This window comes from Vigna unguiculata, chromosome 9 (genome assembly GCF_037176805.1).
Source record: "Vigna unguiculata cultivar grain cowpea cultivar isolate G323 ecotype 2 chromosome 9, ASM3717680v1, whole genome shotgun sequence".
In the NCBI taxonomy this organism is placed as follows: domain Eukaryota; kingdom Viridiplantae; phylum Streptophyta; class Magnoliopsida; order Fabales; family Fabaceae; genus Vigna; species Vigna unguiculata.
The window spans coordinates 7,547,287-7,564,752 of NC_140800.1; the positions used below are offsets into that span (position 1 = coordinate 7,547,287).

At 35.8% G+C, this 17,466-nt stretch overlaps 1 protein-coding gene across 2 annotated transcripts in view; it reads right to left on the reverse strand.

Moving 5' to 3' along the window:
* The window catches only part of LOC114196220 (U5 small nuclear ribonucleoprotein helicase), a 45,182-nt gene extending 28,772 nt beyond the window's left edge, over window positions 1-16,410 (reverse strand). The window contains exons 1-22 of one of the 2 annotated variants that reach the window (XM_028086784.2): window positions 16,191-16,410; window positions 15,844-15,905; window positions 15,572-15,740; window positions 14,088-14,532; window positions 13,928-13,993; window positions 13,271-13,375; window positions 12,607-12,909; window positions 12,148-12,264; window positions 11,972-12,031; window positions 9,295-9,366; window positions 9,073-9,189; window positions 8,832-8,993; window positions 6,497-6,562; window positions 6,224-6,376; window positions 6,054-6,137; window positions 5,806-5,880; window positions 5,589-5,720; window positions 5,439-5,504; window positions 2,007-2,072; window positions 1,529-1,651; window positions 1,272-1,421; window positions 169-381 (exon numbers count right to left, since the gene is read on the reverse strand). In XM_028086784.2, coding sequence (XP_027942585.1) covers window positions 169-381; window positions 1,272-1,421; window positions 1,529-1,651; window positions 2,007-2,072; window positions 5,439-5,504; window positions 5,589-5,720; window positions 5,806-5,880; window positions 6,054-6,137; window positions 6,224-6,376; window positions 6,497-6,562; window positions 8,832-8,993; window positions 9,073-9,189; window positions 9,295-9,366; window positions 11,972-12,031; window positions 12,148-12,264; window positions 12,607-12,909; window positions 13,271-13,375; window positions 13,928-13,993; window positions 14,088-14,532; window positions 15,572-15,740; window positions 15,844-15,905; window positions 16,191-16,297 — 2,913 coding nt within the window. In that variant the 5' untranslated portion in view covers window positions 16,298-16,410. The remainder of the gene's footprint in view (window positions 1-168; window positions 382-1,271; window positions 1,422-1,528; window positions 1,652-2,006; window positions 2,073-5,438; window positions 5,505-5,588; window positions 5,721-5,805; window positions 5,881-6,053; window positions 6,138-6,223; window positions 6,377-6,496; window positions 6,563-8,831; window positions 8,994-9,072; window positions 9,190-9,294; window positions 9,367-11,971; window positions 12,032-12,147; window positions 12,265-12,606; window positions 12,910-13,270; window positions 13,376-13,927; window positions 13,994-14,087; window positions 14,533-15,571; window positions 15,741-15,843; window positions 15,906-16,190) is intronic. The other variant, XM_085667080.1, reaches the window with a different exon arrangement.
* Window positions 16,411-17,466: the final 1,056 nt, after the last annotated feature.

The window sequence follows — 17,466 nt, forward strand, 5'->3', positions numbered from 1 at the left end:
GGAAAACAGCATATAAAAATGAACAATAAATAATTGCTTTTATTGTAGGAAAACACCTTTTTTATACGGAAAAAGTTTTGAGAAAATTATTCAAAACAAGAGGCAGGCTCAGGTATAAGCTATCACCCTTAGATATAGTAATTGACAGAACACTTAAAATGCTCCTACCTCACTGTCATTCATGTGCCGTCTCAGCATTTCATTGTATGTTTCAACACTGGAATATTGAATGTAAAAATGGCTTGCAATGCGACCAAGCTCAGTACAATAAAAATTGCCACTTTTCTCATCAAAGCGCATCATTTTTGCTTTATCAAGGGCACGTGCAGCATCAATTACAAGAGACCTCTGCTTAGAACTAAGAGCAGGATCTGCCATCACCTAAAGCATAAAAGATTAAGAAATCACATGTCTTATTCCATACAGTAAATAAAAAACTTATCAGTAGAAAACCATTAAATACATATAGCCAATTACTGAAATTATTTTCAAAATGATAGGCGGGCATGCTTCATTATAAAAAATCTGTGGAATGCAGCAAAATTATCAATATTTCCATTCTTTTCGTAGAATAATAAAAAAAATAATAAAACACACACACACACACACCTGACTTTGAAGTTACAACATATAAAAAAATTAAATACAATTTATTTATTTTTGGTATATGTTCTTATTTCTTTATTCTGTGTAATAAGAAACATGTATTTGTGGTTTGTATGGTACCAATTTCTTACAGAGAACCATGTTCCCTGAGATGAGCCTTCTCCTCATAACACAACTCCTACATTTAAGGTCAGAGCTAGAATTGTCATCTACATTTCTAGATTTTTATGGATTGAAGAAAGTTATTAATTTTGATGGAGCTCTCCTCCCCCTCGATCTGAATGAATCCAATACACGATCAGGGCTGGGCTGGGCAAAGGAATTATAGAAGAATAACAGAATAAGCCAGCTACTCTAGCAGGAAGCTTCTTGCATGTTCAAGAACCCTGTGGCTCTCCCCCTCCTCTTCTTTCTTTCCACACAAAAAACTGCCTTTCTCAAATGAAACCTCCTGTCATATATCTATCTAACCAGTTGGTATTCAGTTAACAGCCAGTTATAAAGTTGATGATAGCACAATTAGGTTCAATTCATTGCACTTACCCCATACACCTTTTACAAAGGAAGTTAGTTCAGTGAAAACATACATCAAACATAAACAAGCCAAAAACATACAAATGCATCATATAACTGGTTCAACAAAGGAAAAGTTTCTAGTTTGGTACCTCATCCCACCCAATACCATAGGCTAAAGGATTCATCCTCATCCTTATAAAAAGATAAGTATATCCCAGCCAGGCACAGGCTTCCTTAACATTAGTTACAGTACCCAATGCCACCTCTGCATTTAAATTATCTTTCAAGGAACTAATGAACTGCAAAAGATCAAAGAAGCCACTCAACACAATATGAAATACATAAAGAAAATCTCATCATATGCAGACAGAGATTCAAAGAACAAACATGAACATATTATCATTACCTGGCTTTCAATTGGGAGTTGGCTTGTCAACAGTCTCAGATAATAAGCTAGTTTGTCATGAGACGTAATTATAATACCTTCACCACTTTTGTCAAACTGAGGTCTCCCAGCTCGCCCAAATATCTACATCAAAATTTCATAAAAAAGCCTCTTAGTTAATTTATAAAAAATAATGGGCTGTCAGCTTCAAGAAAATTATCCTGTTTCTCCTATCAGTTCAAAAATATAATATTATTATCCCTTTGTTTCCTATTTTCAAAAGTTTGAATAGATAACAATGAAATGGAGAAGAGTTGTTTTCATTGTATCTGTTAGGTGTCAAACATGTTTCAATTAGTTTCCTATACAAACTTCTAAAGACAGGAAACAAAACAAAAATAAGTTAGCATTTTAGTAACTAAAAGTGAAAAATTAAAAACATTTCTTGGATCATACAAACAGTTCACATTTCCTTTAGACAAGAAACTGCCTGCCTCACCTGCATAACATCCAGCATACCAAGGTCTCGCCAGCCCCCAGCTTTTGGATCATATAATTGGGTACCCTAGAGAACACCAGTGATCATGTTAAATTATAAATTACAAGAGAAAAAATCCAGACATACTGAAAAAAAAAATAATTCAAACAGAAAAAACTGGGTATGACATTGTAGAGTCTTAGAAAGTAGATTTAGGGTTCATTGAAGCCCACATTACCACCTTGTAAAATGAGGTTTGCATTCACTTAGAACCTGTAATTTAGTCATGTATTTATAGGTGGTCTAATAGCAGGCCAATAGTGGGTAACATGATGTCCAACAAACTATAGGAAATAGAGATACATTGAGTTGAAACTGCGTTCCTTACAGAGCACAGCTTATGTTAAGAAAACAGACTCAATACAGTAAATAGAGAAAATAAGGTATCATCTAATAATAAATATATGATATAGAAATAAGTAAAAAAGCATTCCTAATGACACATATATGCTCTAGATATTTCCAATTCTAACTACTCTAAAAGATATTCTTAGTTAAAAAAAATATGTGACTTATTTCTATCATTATAACATTCCCCTTCAAACTAGAGCATATATGTTATATGTGTTGAGTTTGCTGCAAATATGATTGATCCTCGTCCTCTCAAAGATTTGATGAATATGTCTGCAAATGTACCTCTTAGACTCCAGCTTTTCTTTTATGAAATGACAATTCACAAGAATATGTTTGGTCCTCTCATGAAAGACAAGATTAGAGGTAATAGTAATGCTATCTAGTAGTCACATACAAGGTTTGTTAGAGGATATCTGCATGACCACAGAGACGTTTTTGCTAATGTTCAGCATCAGATATGCTTCAAGAATGGGCATAATGTTGCTTTTTGTTATTACGAGACAGTTTCAACCCTCCACTCAAAAGTAGATTTTACTATAATGCTCAGGGAAATACAAATAAATTTGGTTAACGATACTTTTATCCATTCAATCAACTAGAAAAATCTTTTGCTCCACCTCTTCAGTACTCACCAGCCAAATATCGTCATCCCTCATATTATCTTTCCACTTCACAACATCCTCCTTCTGCTAAGGTAACCAACACTGATGTTAGTTGGCCGCCAACCCCCATTGTTCCTCATTCTAGTTCTATTTTTTTCATGTTACTAGAGAAAACAAGAATATTCAACAATGTATTCCTCATTCAGCTCTTCATCAATTACAGCGTGTTCCAACTATCACTAAAAATCCAAATAGTTAGTAAATTTGCTAAGGCAAATTACGATTATTTTGATTATTTTGAATTTCATGCTACTCATTATTTTGTCCAATCTCTGGTAATTAATGAAGTGCTTGTTCAAGGAGATTTGGGGCCAAACGATCTTTGTGCCTTTCCCACCTTTCAGCTTCAACCTCCTCCTCATGCCAAATCTGATTTTTTTTTTGTCAACTATGCAAATTTATACTCTTAAGAAAGTGGAATTTAAGCTTAATTCAACATTATAAAACGAACTTGAAAAGTGGGGTTTGCACCCACTTATGTATTATATAATTTGGTGTAATCTCTAGTCATGTGGCCTCTTCAACACACCCCCTCTTCATGTTGAGCACGGGACATCTAGAGCATGGGACTAGAGAGGAACACAGTAGCAAGTGACGCAAGGCCAGCCACCATGCTATGATAGGCTCTAAATGGCTCTAATACCATCTTAAGAAAGTAGGATTTAAGACTAACTCAACCTTACAAGCTGGTTTTGTGAGGTTAAGTTAGATATAAATTCCACTTAAGAAAAATCAACAATGAAAATAGTATTCAATTTGTTTGGCATGGTAGACTAGGGCATCCTAATGCTCATGTTATGAAACCTATTTTTTAGCTATGAAATACTCTTTTTACCACTGAAGTTGTTTCTTTTTCGTAAAATGTGTTGCATTGCCAAAGTTCATAATAATTTCCTCCTTATCTCGAACTGCTCACAATTATTCTCTTAAACTAGTTTATATTGACTTATGGGGTCGTTCTCTCATTTTGTCCACTAATAGCTTTTCTGTTTGTTTATGCTTAATCAAGATTTACCTAGATTTATCTTCATAAGAAAAACATCTTATTTCTTGAATGTTTTTCAACACTTACAGTCAATAACTAAACTTTAGTTTCAACTGCCCTCGAAAAGTGTTCAAACTGATTGGATGGTGAGTTCAAATCCTTGCCAAAGTTACTTGTAGAAATGAGAATTCAAAACTAGATTATTTGTCCTTATACTCATGATTAGAATAGATTTGTTGAGCGAAAACATAGACACCAATACCCAACAAATGACTTGTGAAGTGTATGTAACCAAATCCCTAGTACCACTACTTTTAAGGGCACACATTTCATCAATCATCGCTTATTGCCACTATAGGTTATGATAAAGAATCACCGAGAAAGTTGATGATAACTGAGGTTAGTATAATGGAGAGAAGGGCTATGACTACAACATATACATTTCTGAATAACAATAAGCTAATCATATTTAATTAGTATCGAGAGGGGGTCAAAAATGGCATTTACATATCTACAGTCATGAATGAACTTGTTTGGTTGATACAGTTACTTAAAGAACTAAGACTTGGAAAGGTTACACAAATGACTCTCATTCGTGATAACCAAGTTGCCCTTCATATTACCTCAAATTCAATATCCAACAAGAGGATCAAACATGTTGAAATATATTGTCACTACATTCATGAAAATATTTTATCTTTAGACAATAGTACTCAATTTGTTAACATCAATGATCAATTTGCATGTCTTCACCAAATATGATTTGTATGCACCTACCTGAGAGGGAGTGTTATATGTATATTAACATATGGACCTAGGCCCATCTCTGTGAAATGCAATGTACATTATATATATATATATATATATATATATATATATATATATATATATATATATATATATATTCCTTTATTGTTCTTGAGACATAAGGATTCCATCATATGACTATAATTTATTCCTACAAGATAATCTTCAACAAAATTTAAGAACTTTTGGTAAGAGAAGCTGAGAAAAGACCGTATAGGTCATGCTAAAAAAGTTTTAGCACAATCACAAAGTGATTGGGGTTCCACAAGTCTATGTAGTGTATGATTGATGCTCTCAAAGTAAACGTTAAGATATAACTTTTTATGGGGTTGACTGATGCAGGAATATGCCAGAAGATCTTTAGTAAACTACAATTCATTGTCCCTGTGATATATACTAGTCACTTATCCCTTTTCCATCACATTCATAAATTTTGAATCAAAATTATTCACTAGATTCCCAACTTTAAAAATTGAATACAGCAATATAATTCCATGATTCAATAATTTGATTGAAGAAAAAGAAACTATATTTATATAAAACAAAAATGATTATCTTATATCAGAGTTTCCATAGAAACAAAACCTTAATGACCACTGTGTGTGCAGGAAGATTGACACCCCATGCCAAAGTTGCTGTACAGACAAGAACCTAAAAGCAAAAAAGACAAAACTTCATTTCATGAAACCGGAGGGAAATTCTAAAACTCATATATGGAAAAATCAGTGTCTCTACCTTCAGAAGTCCATCAGAGAAAAGACGCTCAGTAAGTCCTCTATCTGCACGTAACATCCCAGCATGATGCACACCCACACCATATTCAAAAAGTTCAACAAGATCTTTGTTTCTGGATTTAATGACTTCTTTCTACATGCAAAACATAAAAATCTATGAACACAAAAGAAGCATTCATATCATAAGAAAAATGAAAATCAATGTTTGCTTTAACCACCTTCATAAAGGTGTATTGTGGATGTGTATTATTACTAAAAAGTTCCAAATCCTCATTCCTCCGTGCTAGCTCAACCTGCCAAACACAACATACAAGCGATGATACTGGAAGAAAAGCATGGTACAGATAAAGTGCAATCAGATTCACAGAAATAAATAATAACAATAATGATATGTGAAAAACACCAACACAAGGACAAAAGACCTTCAATTCAAACATGACCATATAAAGCTTCCAAAATGACAAACCAGTTTATTAGCTGTCTTGGCAGTGTCCTTTCGGGAGTGGACAAATACCATTGCCTGGTGGCCTTGCCTTAGAGAATCAGCAACCTGGCTCAAAAAGGAGCCAAAGCTATCAAAATAGTCAACAACGCAAGATTTACCATGTTTTGAAGAAAATGGAGAACGAACAATACCTTTCTATAGCATATATCATTCAACAATTCATTACGAGCTGCAAAGTTTGGCTCACTAATTCCAATATATTGTTGTGCAAGAGGCACTGGACGGTAACTAGAATCAAAGAAGAAAAGGCCTGTGTCTGGATTTACCCTGAGAAATTGTGCAACCTGGTGACAATGAATAGTATAGTAAGAACTTGTAAGTGATGTCCAAAATATACTTTAGCCTACACCACATCAAAGTCAAAAAATTTAATAATAAAAAGTGTATATTATTTAGACCAACACCTCTAGGTAATTGGGAAGAGTGGCAGAAAGGCCCACAATGCGTATCATTGACTGTGTAGATTCCACCTAATAATAATGGGAGAAAAGACAACTATTATGAGAAGTAAAACAAATATAACAAGTGGCTGTAGTGGAATTGTGGTACAACAAACTAATGGGAATAACACACCCACAAACATAAAAAATAATTTCATTTCAAACAGTGCATTTTATGTCTTCAGAATATGTTAACTCAATGCAACTAAAAGAAAATAAAAATAAATGTTTTGTCAAAAACGTACAGATTTCTTTCATTTTTTCCCAATCCTATTTGAATACAAAACTACATCTTTGGGACCCATTTCACCTTATACTTCATAACATCCTGCTACTTTCAACAAATTTCTCAAATGGTATGACGATCATCAGAGCTTTTGTTCCACTACTTTTGTTGCACACAAAAGTTGAGTTCTTCAAGCCACTTGAGTCATCCTTTATGTCACCTAGGTCATCCTTTGTCACCTAGGTCATCCTTTGTCACCTGCGTCATGCTTTGTGTCACATGAGTCAACCTTTGTCCCTCTAGTGAAAGAACTTCCATACCCTAATACTACTTGGGACTTCTTGTAAGGATGTTTTTGAGGTTGTTTTCTTTCGGTATGCAATATCAAAGAAGATAACAAGAACCTATGATTAGTTCAAATCATGTGAATCAGAGGTAATTGTTAATACTGTTGAACTTTCAGAAAATTCCTTGAATAATAACTGTGTCTAACCTTCATGACCAAATATCCCAAGGTTCTCTCTTTGTTGTTGAGGCAATTAGAATCCTTACATCAATTCAACAGGCATTGAAGGATAAGAATTGGGCTCAAGCCATCAATCAAGAGATGGGTACCTTGGAAAAGAAGTAGACTTGGGAGCTTATCGAGAAACCAAAGGATAAAAGGATCGAGGGATGCAGGTGGATTTACACAACGGCATATCAATCTAATGACACATTTGATTGCTAGAAAGCAAGGCTAATTACAAAAGGATATAGCTAGACCTATCGTGCTAATTATGAGGAGAAATTTGCTCCAATGGGAAAGTTGAATATAGCCATAACCAACGACCCTGACAAGCACGACAACCCGGACGGGCTCGACGACCCGAACGGGCCAAATGACCTGGACTGACCCGTCCAAACCATCGGACCCGTCCGAATAGTCGGACTCGTCCAGGTCATAAGGCTCATCCGAGTTTTCGGGTCCGTCGGATCATCGAGCCCGTCTGGATCGTCGTGTCTGTTCGGGTCGTCGAACCTGTTTGGGTCGTTTGGCCCGTCTGGGTTTTCGTGCTTGTCTAGGTCTTTCGGTAGGTCTGGATTGTCAGGCCCGTTCGAGTCATTGTGCTTGTCTAGGTCGTTGGGCTCATCGAGCCCATCTGTTTCATTGTGTTTGTCCGACTCGTCGGACCCATCCGGCTCCTCCGGACCGTCGAGGTCGTTAGGGTCGTCTAGCCCGTCCAGATCGTCGTAGTTGTCTGGGTCGTCGAATCCTTCTGAGTCGTCCTGCCCATCCAGATCATCAGGTCGTCAGGTCCGTTTGGGTTTTCGGGCTCATCCATGTTGTTGGACCCGTCCGGATCGTCCAGATCGTCGGGCCCTTCTGGGTCGTCAAGTTTGTCCGAGACATCAGGCACGTCTAGGTCTTCAAGCCCGTCCAGTTTGTTGGGTCTGTTCGAGTCTTCTGGCCCATCCGAGCCTTAGGTCCCGTCCGGGTCGTCGGGCCTGTTTGGGGCTTCGGACTTGTCCGAGTGATTGGACATGTTTGGCTCGTCGGGCCTGTTTGGGGCTTCGGACTTGTCCGAGTGATTGGACATGTTTGGCTCGTCGGGCCTGTTTGGGTCTTCAAACCTGTTTGGGTCTTCGGACCCATCCGGGTCGCTTGGCCTGATCTTTGATTCTGGCTTAATGTAGTATTATTTGGGGGGCTAACCCACCTTAGCCGTAGCCCTAACCCACTGGAGAGGGGGCTTTGGGGGCTGGGGCTTTTTTTTGCCCCCTCATTTGAGACCTCCCTAAAAGGGGGCTTTATGAAGAGTGGGTCAAGGCTGGCCCATGGGCCAGGGGCCAAATTGACACCTCTAGTTATGAAAATATATTCTTGAGTTACAAGGAGATATTAATTTTTGTAATAACTTTATCAAAGATACTATAGGATTCTAAAAAGATATGGTAATCATTATTCTATTAGTTTCAAGCTCTATACAAACCCTCTTGTATTGATTTACATTTGAATGAAATAAATTGAATCTTTTTTTCTGAGATATTTAAACTGTTTTCAAGTCCACACAAACATAAGACATGTTTTACCTGCCGGAGCGTCCTGGCAACCAGAGCCTCTATCACAGGACCTCTATCGTCATTGAGTAGATGGACTTCATCAATAATTAACAGCTTTACCAGCATTGACAGTGACATGTCACTGCTTTTGCGTGTAATGACATCCCATTTCTCAGGTGTTGTCACTATCATCTGATTTAAACCACAAAAATAATTAACTTAGTTTGCATGCTGGCAAAGAAATCTTGACCTTGCCATTTTCTTAACAAACCTGAGTTTCTTCAAGCTCATTTTTAGAAAGCTGCATATCTCCAGTAAGCTCTCTAACAATCATATTCAAAGGAGATAAACGTTGGCTGAATGTTGAGGTAACTTCTGCAGCCAAAGCCTAGTTATGACAAGAATCTAAAATTAGAAATGACATAAATGCAGGGAACAAAAAGCGAACATGAATACAAGAATGTAAAGAACAGAAGCACAAGCATCAACATACCTTCATTGGCGCAACATAAACTATCTTAAATTCATCTTTATGCAAGTACCCATCCCTGAAGTGCTGTCCAATCTGCACAAGTCATTTATACAGCTAAAGAAAATAAGTTACTCCTCTTCACAGCTGAAACATGAAAAAGCAGAAAGAAATTGAACAATTAAGAAACCTTGTTAATACAATAAAACCCTACACAGCCTTTTTTTTTTTTTTTCTTTCAGCATCATGGCTCTAAATTCGTCATATCAAAATAATGATCACATACTAGGGATTTTTTGTGATACAATAGCTATTAGGGTTTCAGAAGCAGCAGTGCATATGAAGCACCAATATTTTAATTTGTTTCACATATTTGTAGACAATATATTTGTAAACAATAAATGACCGATATCTATACTTTTGGATACTTAATCAATATGGATCAGTAAAGTATACAAGCCTTTAAGAAAATTATGACAATTCAATTCAGCGACAATTCAATTGAGACACATTTCCAATGCCAACACTTGTTTGACACACGTCAAAACAATTCTCATTAAGCATTCAACTAGGAAAAAAAAAACTGTAGTCTTGGACACCTAAGTCAACACCTCTATACAACTCCGTAAGAGACACACACTACTACTATTATTAAAAAAATATCTATTTTTTAACTTTCTAGAAGTTGTGTATCACTCTCTACATGCCAGATGTCAAAGAGACAGCTGTTCGCAGTTAGCTTAAGTTTCTTCTCATGTAAGCTTTACCTAGCTAGTCTCACAGTTGATTGCCTGTGTAAGTCTTAGATCAATTATTAGTTAGGACTTTTCCTGTATAAATACAAACTTTGTATCAAAACATCGTAACTTATCTCTCACACGGAAAAATTCAGTAATTATATCTAAACTTTCTCTCACTACGTTCTCAGAACATTTATAGAAGTCAACTTTAATATAATATACAACATTAGTGGTATATGTTTACTTTACTGGAAAGAAAAAAGAGCCGAAAAACACACATACCAATGTCCTCTCTTGTTACATGGATAGAAAGTGGAAGAAAAAGAGAAAAGTGTACTCCTAGAAACAAAAATTCAAAACTTTATGTTAGAAGTGGGTTTTATGCCTAATTCAACCCCACAAAACCGACTTGTAAGGTGAAGATTGCACCCACTTATATATTGTGAATTGACCTTATCTCTAGTCAATGTGGGACTTTAAACCCACTTCTAACATGGTATCAAAGCCAGGTTAGAGATTATCCTAGCGAGATTTCTTGGACATTCTGTTACACCCGCAATCGGGCCGTTAACGGACCACCCACTAATTTCTAGTCTCACGCACGAGATGAATATACCTCGGCATGAGGGGGTGTGTTGGAAGTACCACATTGACTAGAGATAAGGTCAATTCACAATATATAAGTGAGTGCAATCCTCACCTTACAAGCCGGTTTTGTGGGGTTGAGTTAGGCATAAAACCCACTTCTAACACTTTCCTTCTTTCCACTTTACCTTCAACTTAAATCTCAAAAGTTTTTCTCTCCTCCCATATTTTCATCCATACAACCGAAGAGACATTAAAATGTAATTTATACAAGATTTTTCAGGCTCATTCTCATAGTAAAAGCTTTAGAAAATTTATTTAAGTTGAATATGTTTTTTTCTAAAAAGATAAAATAGAATCGCAAAATGTTAAGGTAGGCTTTATTAAAACGTTGTTTTGAGTTGTACCAATTTGTACCTAGAGACGTAGAGATGTCTCTACCTGTGTTCTATTTTTTTCTTTTGTTGTATATCTGATTTATCTACAATTTATATGTACAAATATGAAAACCCTAGAGAGACTTCTTCAAGCTCTCTAAAGTATATTTTCTCTTTTCATTTTTCTCAAGTTGGTATCAAAGCAGGCTAGTTTTGCTCTGCTTATCCTTGTCTGGTCCGGCAAAGAAAAGTTGTGCACCAAGGTCCGCCACTGGCCATTAGAATTTGATCTTGCAACCACTAGATTTGGAATGTCTCTCTAAGTGATGGCCAACCCCGCCCATCCCGAGGCAAAAACTTCTTCATGCATCACCAAACATAAAATCTTTTAAGCGCATCTCAAGCTCTTTATGCCCATGGGATACCTTCAAGTCACTAAAGTGATGCTGCCCCACAACGGTTGGGTTCATCATCTGATGTACATCCCATTCCAGCCCTTATTTACCCTTTCCTTGCGGGTTGGTTGTTTGGCTCCCATTTTCGCTTTGTAGGATTCCCATTTTACTCCCCTTTTCTGGTTAGAAATAGCTTTTGGGCCAATACATCGTTTTCAGGTTCTCCCACCATTATATTTCTACATTTTTCTACATTATTTATACATATAGTATTCTTTTTGTTCATGATGCTTACCTCATAACCCTCTATGTTCTGAAATATTTTCATCAGGATTTTTGGGGTCACCAGGCTTTTCCGTTTTTGGACATCAATAACACTGCTCCAAACCATCAGATTGGTTTAATTGAGGTTGATGATAATAAATATTTTTAATCTGAATTGATCCCACCCGACTACAGTTAATCAATCTGGATCTGAATATCTTGTAACTCCAAATTGCACCAATCCATGCCCACGAGACCAGGGAAAGAAAACAATTCAAAACAGCAACAGACATAAATTATATTTTGGGAAAAAGTATGTATCAAGCAAGTGACTATTCACCTCGTGTAGAATTGAAATCATAGCTATGTTAGTTTTGCCAGCACCGGTGGGAGCACACACCTTCCAGAACATAAAAAACACCTTGTTACACTACAAAGTAATCATATTTCACTCTTTGCTAAATCCAAGTTCTATAATCATTACTATGTTTGAAAAATCAACCACATATCACTCACTAGAATATTCTCATTAGTTCCATAAACAGTTGAAAATATCCTGCTCTGGATTCGGTTTAGTGATTTGTACCCACGGAATGCAGCTTGTGCAAAGTCATCTAACTCCCTGATCTCAATCTGAAAGTGTGTAATTGTGATAAATATGAATTAATAATCCTTACCATAAACCAAAACTTACAAGACAATTCGGGAATCAGGGAGAAGCAATAGCCATGAAATCTGTTATATATAATTAACAATAACCAAAATTACATAGGTGGGTTTATTTTTTTGTAATTATGGTGTGGCTATCATCTTACAATAACCAAAGATCCAAGGTAGCAATACATAGGTCACACCCTTCACTCACTTCATATATCATTAAAGTATCAACGATTTCATCTTATAGTTCACAACAATACTCCTAATCCCTCAATAAATAGTTCAATGTAACTCACAAGTCACATAGAAGAGATATACCAGCTTTTCTCCAGGTTTCAACGGTGCAGTTGGTTTTGGGGGAATAATAACCTCTTCGTACCCCTTAAAATGCTTCCTTACAGTTCCTTCAGGAAGAGCAGTAACAGCTATTGACTCGGACCTATCTCCAGACCCAATCATCTCATCAAACAAATTTTTCCTCTCACTTGCTTGAAGTAAAGATGAGAAATCCAGCACAGACAAGTCATCATCACCGGCATGTTCTATTCCCCGTCTATTTCGTTTTTCCTCCTTGCGTCGAAGCTTGTCAATTTGCTTTCCTGACTCTGTTTGAACAGTGACCTAAAAAACGTAAATCCTTAATTATCTGTTTGTTAAAGATGAGAGAAATACAGTAGATAGAAATAAAATGGAGGAACGAAAATAGGTGAGAGAATAAAGTGGAAGCTAAAGATGTTTGGTAGAAGAGAAATAGAAAAAAAATGAGGTGAGAAATAGAGAGAAGAGGTGGATTGGTACAATGTAGTGGATTCAACCACTGTTTAAGTATTTCCTCTCCTTTTCTCCCACCAAACTACCCAATTTACTGCTACCTTCTGTCCCCCTTTCCTTTCTTCTCAACCAAACAAAAGCATATAAGTATGGATTTCACTATATACCAGTGAAGAAGTACAGATTAATTAATAAATAATGCGAACAATACCTGTGTTCCATAACTAGGCATGCGAGACTGAGCATTTGAAGCATTTTTATCAGACTTCAATACCAATAAGCCATGACGAATAGAATCAACAATCTCCTTTCGATGCTGCAAATTATCATATAAATGTCAACTACGACTAGAACAACTACAGTCCTTTTTCATTATCAATTTGTTAGGAAACAAGAAAAGAAAAAGAAAAGTAAGATTTTTATTGACTAGGATGAAAAGAACAAGAAATAGGATAGAAATCTTTCCTCCAAGGGTGTTTCCCCTTCACAAAGATTTCTCCTTAATCAAAGAGCCAATGTTCAATTTACAATAACAACAAATCTGCCTCTCTCATATCCTTCTTCCCCAATTTATATCTAGCTAATCAGACCAACTAATTAACCAATTAATATTCTTACTATCTTAATAAACTTCTCCTCCTCCTTCTATCCAAACAGATAGTTCGTAGGTATGCCTTCACTCTTAAAGTGAAGTTCATCAACCACCACAGAGTTATTCAAAGAAAGAAAACAGAGAATTTCAAAACAAAACCTCACACAGCATATGAAGCAATCATTGATTGGACGAATATGGATGGAGGAAGAATTAAGTTCACAAAGAATTACCAAGAACAGTTTTTAAAATTGAGAGGAATTAGCATATTCTCACCAACAAAAATATTTGCACAGTTTCAAATGCGCTATCACCAACAAGATCCAACAGATCTCCAGCTATCTTCAAGGAAAGAGAAAAAATTATAAGTTTCAACAAAGCAGAAAACTGTAGTTATATTCAAATATGTTAGGAAGACTGAAACCAAGCAATATACCTCTTCACCTGGCTTTTCTGAATTAAGAACCCGGCAAATGGCCATAGCCAATTCATCTTGGGATAGCTGTGAATTACAATTCCTAACTATTTTATCACATGCATCTCTTATCCAAGCCAAGTTGAACTTTTCCCCATCGACAATAGAATGATCTGCTGCACTGGTATGACCATACTGTTCATTGTGAAATTCTAATGGAACAGTGCTTTCAAAATCCATCATATCTCCTTCATCTAAGGATACATCAACCAAGAAACGAGCAGGTGCTTGAAAAAACAAATCAGCTCCAAATTCTAAATCCTCGTCGGCATTTAAATTGCTTTCAAAAGAAATGGCAGACATTTTATTGAGTGGCTGCAAATTTAAAAGCCTCTGTGCTAGTGATGCAACTTGCCTCAACTTGGCATCAGCAAGCGTGTGTCCAATAAGCTTTTGCAATTCAAACCTGCATACCAATGTCACACTGAAAGTTTAATGTTTTGAACAATAAGAATTAATATATTTAAGCCGTATTATAGCCTCAGCATTTGTAACATGCATCAGGCAATACAAATTAGAGATTTTCCACCACAGTGTACTAAAAATCCTCCATACAATATCTAGTAAGGCTCATTAATTCTTTAGATCAAAAAGTCATGCAAAATTGAACAGTTACTTGGAAAATGCAAAGGAAGAAGAGGAATGTTCTGATTACAAATTATTATTAGCACACCAACCATGATTCCCAATGCACCCGCTACATAATTTCCAATAAAAATCTTTTATTATTGGTTTCTTAACCACCAAACCAATGCCACAATCAGCAAGATCCTTACCGTATTCCTATAAAGTACAAAAGTGAATTCACAAAAATCAACTATTTAGTGCGTTTGTTTACCAGTTTGAGAAGCAGTTTCGCATGTTACAAGAATTTAAACATGACTGGAGAGTTTTGGTGATTTCCCATTCAAAAGTATTTCAACTCTATTACAAACACCCTCAAGCATATGTAATATACTACCACATTCAGGTTAATGACTCTTGTAAAAGGTTGTCAAACTTTCAAGTTAACTAGTAGACCAACAAGTTTACAATTCTGGGTAGAGAAAATTAGTTAGCAGACTGTCAAACTCTTACTTCCATAAACTAGTGAGTGAAGAATGTTCACAAGTTTGAACTCAAATGTAACTTTTGCACTCTAACCATTGACCCAACAGTGTTAGAAGCTTACTACAGCTCAATGATTGAAGAAATTAACTTATTTTCTAAATGTCCGTACTTGAGGAACTTATCTATTTATGAACTTATATATGATTTGGTCATTTATAGAGTTTGATCTTATTTACTACAATTATACTACCATACTTTATTGTTGAGATATGCCTACTTGCTCTATTACGCGGAATTCAAATGTTGAATTATTGTTAAAAATATTATGTTATACATGCATGAGTGTATAAGTTCCATGACTTTTTATGTACACTCTCAGATTTGAGAATACTTACTTTTTGTCTGAAACAATTTTATCAATGTAACCCTCCTCCATTGGCGTGCCAAACAGCTGGTACACAGCCAGTACCACCTCATGGAACTCCTCGGAGCGCATTTCTCCGTCAACCATGTCCACCACTGCTCCTATAAACTGCTTGTAGGCTTGCCGCACTTCCGAAGAAGCTGCTTCAGCAATTCACCAAACACAAATATGGTATAGTTAAAATAACTCCTTTTTGCATCAATTGAAAATTACTAACACATGAGTCTCAAAACTGGACAATACCTTCTTCCCACCCTTGAACAATCTTCCGTGCCAGTTCTGATTCATCAAGAGAACTTGCAGAACTAAATGCCACATTTCAACACCCAAAATGAACCATCAATCAATAAATTGCACGACAATCGCCAACTTGAAAATCACATAACACTATAAAATAATAATAAGTCCGAAACAAATAGCAGCATCTCAAAGTCTCTGTCCGGTTGCCGGAAACTAGAGAAAGTTACCATTGGACGATTCTCAATTCTCCGTGTTTTTCTTTTTCTGACTATTATCTATTATTAATAAGCATTCACAGAACAAAAATGAAAAGGAACAAAAGAAAATGCAATCAAGAATACGATTATTACTTGCGAGGTTTTTGATTATGGAGAATGGTTTTGCGATGAAGATAGTATTGGTCGACATCGAAGGGGTCTCTGAGAGAGTTGGTGAGGCGAGGAATCTGAATCAACATTTTTTCATAGGTTGAATGTCCTTCAACCCAAACAGAATTGATCGCTCTTCAAAAGAAGCTGCAAGAAGATGAAAGTCTGTGGAAACCTGAATGGTTACTATTATACAATGAGTCAAGTTTCAACTTTATTAAATTGTAAATGATACGGGAAAAAATAAATACGGATAAAATATGTATTGGGTGGGAATAAAATTTAAATATATGAAATATGTGTTCTAAATACTTATATTTTGTTGGTTAAAATATTTTATTGTTCCACGTTTTTTACCAAAAAATATCATATAGGTTTTTAGATTTTTTTTTTATTCTCAATTATGTCTATATTTTTTAAAATGTGTAACAATTAGGTTTATTCAGTTGATATGGTATTAACGCTGTTAAGGATATGTTATATATCTAGGAATGGCAATTCGGGACGAGCCAGGTGGACTGGTCCGCAGGCCTGCACAAAAAAACACGAGACGGACTAGGATGTTGAACCCGCTAGCCTGCATAGGCCCGCAGTCCGCACGGGCTAAAGGTGGCGCGGGATGGGCTAGCCTGCTTACAAGATTATATGTTCTCATTTTGTTAGTTCTCACATCATTCATCATGTTGTTTCTAGCCCGCTTACAAAAGTATATGTTCTCATTTTTTTAGTTCTCACATCATTCATCATGTTGTTTTTTAAGTTCCTTTTATTTTTATTACCATTACTATTATTATTATTATTATTATTATTATTATTATTATTATTATGTTTATGTTTAATCATTGTATATAAGATAATAATTTCAGTTATTGAATATGAAATATCTTTTTATGCATTTTTAGGTACATGTCTTGTAAGGTGACATGTTATTGTACTTTAGTTATAATTTTCGTTGTTATCTTTTTTCTCTCTTTGATTAGGTAAACTAATTGAAATCATTTCGATAGAAAATGAATATCAATTATTATGAAAAAATGAAAAAAAATTTATTTTGCTCAACACAAAAAAAAAAATATTTTGTTCATCACAAATGCGGGTCAGCCCACGGGCTAACCTGTAGGACGAGACGGGCCAGAAAAGTGATCCCAAAATCAAACTACGAGGCGGGCCAAACTGCGGGACGGGCTAAAACGGGTCGGGCTGGCATGCTTTGTCATCCCTACATATGTCAACTCCTCATTTTTTATTTTTTTTAAAT